We start from the raw sequence: 1,932 nt of genomic DNA, 5'->3' as shown, positions 1-1,932 counted from the left end.
GGGGGACTAACGTGTGGCAGTGAGACATCAACACCATGGGGACTCACAGACAGAAGCAGCTTTGTTCAATGTAAACATCGATCGGAAGGGACAGCAGTCTCTCTCTCGCGCGTGCGTGCTCGCTCTCGCTCTCGCTCTCTCTCGCTTTCCATAGACTGAATAATTTCTTTGAAAACGTAAACATATTGGAAGTGCCTTGACTGAGGTATTGAGGTATTCCTCCAAGGTTAAGGCTGTTACCGATGCAGGCTTAGCTGGGCCTCCTGCAGCAAGCTGTCAAAATCCATGGTCTCGTACTTGCTTTTCACAGAAGCTGGGGAGGACTCCTCCGTGCTGCAATCTGGGAACAGCAGGGACACAAGGCAGCCAGGTCAGGGAGTGGGGCACGAGCGTGCTCGCTGCTTGGCGGGGAGGGAAACTGCGGCACGGCAGGGCACTGCTCACTCGCCTGCTACCAGCATGCCGCATCCCGGCACCACAAAGCCAGCCTGGATGGTGATGGCGAAAGGGAGCAGGGACAGTGCTGTCTCTCCCCCATTGAAAAGAAGCTGTTGGGCAGAGGGGCTGTAGCAGTGCACAGCCCGGCAGGTCACACAGCACAGACACCCGTTTCCAGGTGCGCAAAAGTCTGCCAGATGCAGCTGAATTCCAAGGCGCTGACACAGGGCCGTCCCCATGGGAGCCGTGCCAGTTGTGGGTAGCGGGGTGCCTGCCTGCAGCGCTCCCCAGCCCTCTGTCAGAAGCTGAACAAACAGTGCCACTGCAAAGCCTGGGAAATTCAGCAAATGCCAGAAATAAGGCTGCCTAATTTAACAGCAGCTTAACCCTTTTGAGTGTATATTTTTGAATGAGCCATGAATGGGATGGTTGCATTTCACCTCTGCCTGTGGGCTCCCCATCTCATCCTGTACCAGGGCAAGCAGGATTTTAGGAACAAGCTAGGCTGTGCAATAAGGGGGTGACTGCTGGCCTTGCAGCAATCTGCAGGTGAGGAGCACTGAGGGGGGTTCTCCTATGCAGGGGAGCAGCTCTGCCCCCCCCCCAACACTGCACAGCCACGTGCCAACATCCTTATCACAGGGTGCTACCTGTTTCTTATCTTCTCCGTGCCCAAAATGAGAGGCCCTGGGATTTATTTAGATGAACAATGGGCATATGCGCTCACAACCAAAGTCAGAGGGATTGCTGCTCTGAGCAGATGAGATATTATAAAGTGCTAAAAGATCGGGCAGTACTTGCATCAGACTGGGTGTCTAAAGATAAGACTTAGGGCTTTATTTTCTGGGCCTCAGTCTTCGTGCATGAAGTGGGATACTTCACCCGCTGCACAGGGTACAGAAGTAAATGCGTGGTGCTCGTGAAACACCTGAAGATCATAGCAATGAGGGCTGAGCAAAGCCTGGATCACATTTTTCTTGCAGTACTAGCACAGGGCTTCGCTCCTGTCCCTCAGCTCAGGCCGCAGCCCTACCACCCACGGAGGCCCTGGCTAATGCAGTTGCTGAGTGAGGCAGGAGGTCTTGCAGAAGCCCATACAGCACAGAAAGAGTTAATGTGACTGCAGCACATTTCAGTGCTGTCATTTTGGCTCAAGAGTGCATGTGCAGTGTGGTGAATCTGTCCTGTGGAGCAGCAAACCAGCCAGATCACCTCTCGGGCTAATGGGGTGTTGCTGACTGCTTTCTCTAATGACTAGGAAGGGACTTCTCTGCTGTGTAAGAATGCAGCGGAGACAGGATGGGCTGTGGTCAGCTGAGACCCAGCAGCCCTGGGGTGTGATGCTACGTTTTGCAGCCAACACGCTCTGTGTCCTCACACCAGTTGATTTTCTTCTCTCCCCACAGTTTCCCAAGCCATCCAACTGAGCTAAGAGCAGCTACGTGAGCCATAGGAGAGCCGGTGGGCTTTCCCTGCAGGCTCTAAAGAGGTTTA

The 1,932-nt window shown here is 53.9% G+C and overlaps 1 protein-coding gene across 1 annotated transcript in view; it reads right to left on the bottom strand.

Moving 5' to 3' along the window:
• Positions 1–199: 199 nt before the first annotated feature.
• Positions 200–1,932, bottom strand: part of PPARGC1B (peroxisome proliferator-activated receptor gamma, coactivator 1 beta) — a 36,391-nt gene continuing 34,658 nt past the window's right edge. The window contains exon 13 of the mRNA XM_009318567.1: positions 200–340. Within this exon, the coding sequence (XP_009316842.1) occupies positions 237–340 (104 nt within the window). The 3' untranslated portion in view covers positions 200–236. The remainder of the gene's footprint in view (positions 341–1,932) is intronic.

Source organism: Pygoscelis adeliae, unplaced genomic scaffold (assembly GCF_000699105.1).
Source record: "Pygoscelis adeliae isolate BGI_AS28 unplaced genomic scaffold, ASM69910v1 Scaffold42, whole genome shotgun sequence".
Taxonomy (NCBI): domain Eukaryota; kingdom Metazoa; phylum Chordata; class Aves; order Sphenisciformes; family Spheniscidae; genus Pygoscelis; species Pygoscelis adeliae.
Note: the sequence above shows the minus strand (reverse complement) of the source record. Positions and strands in the feature narration are given on the sequence as shown.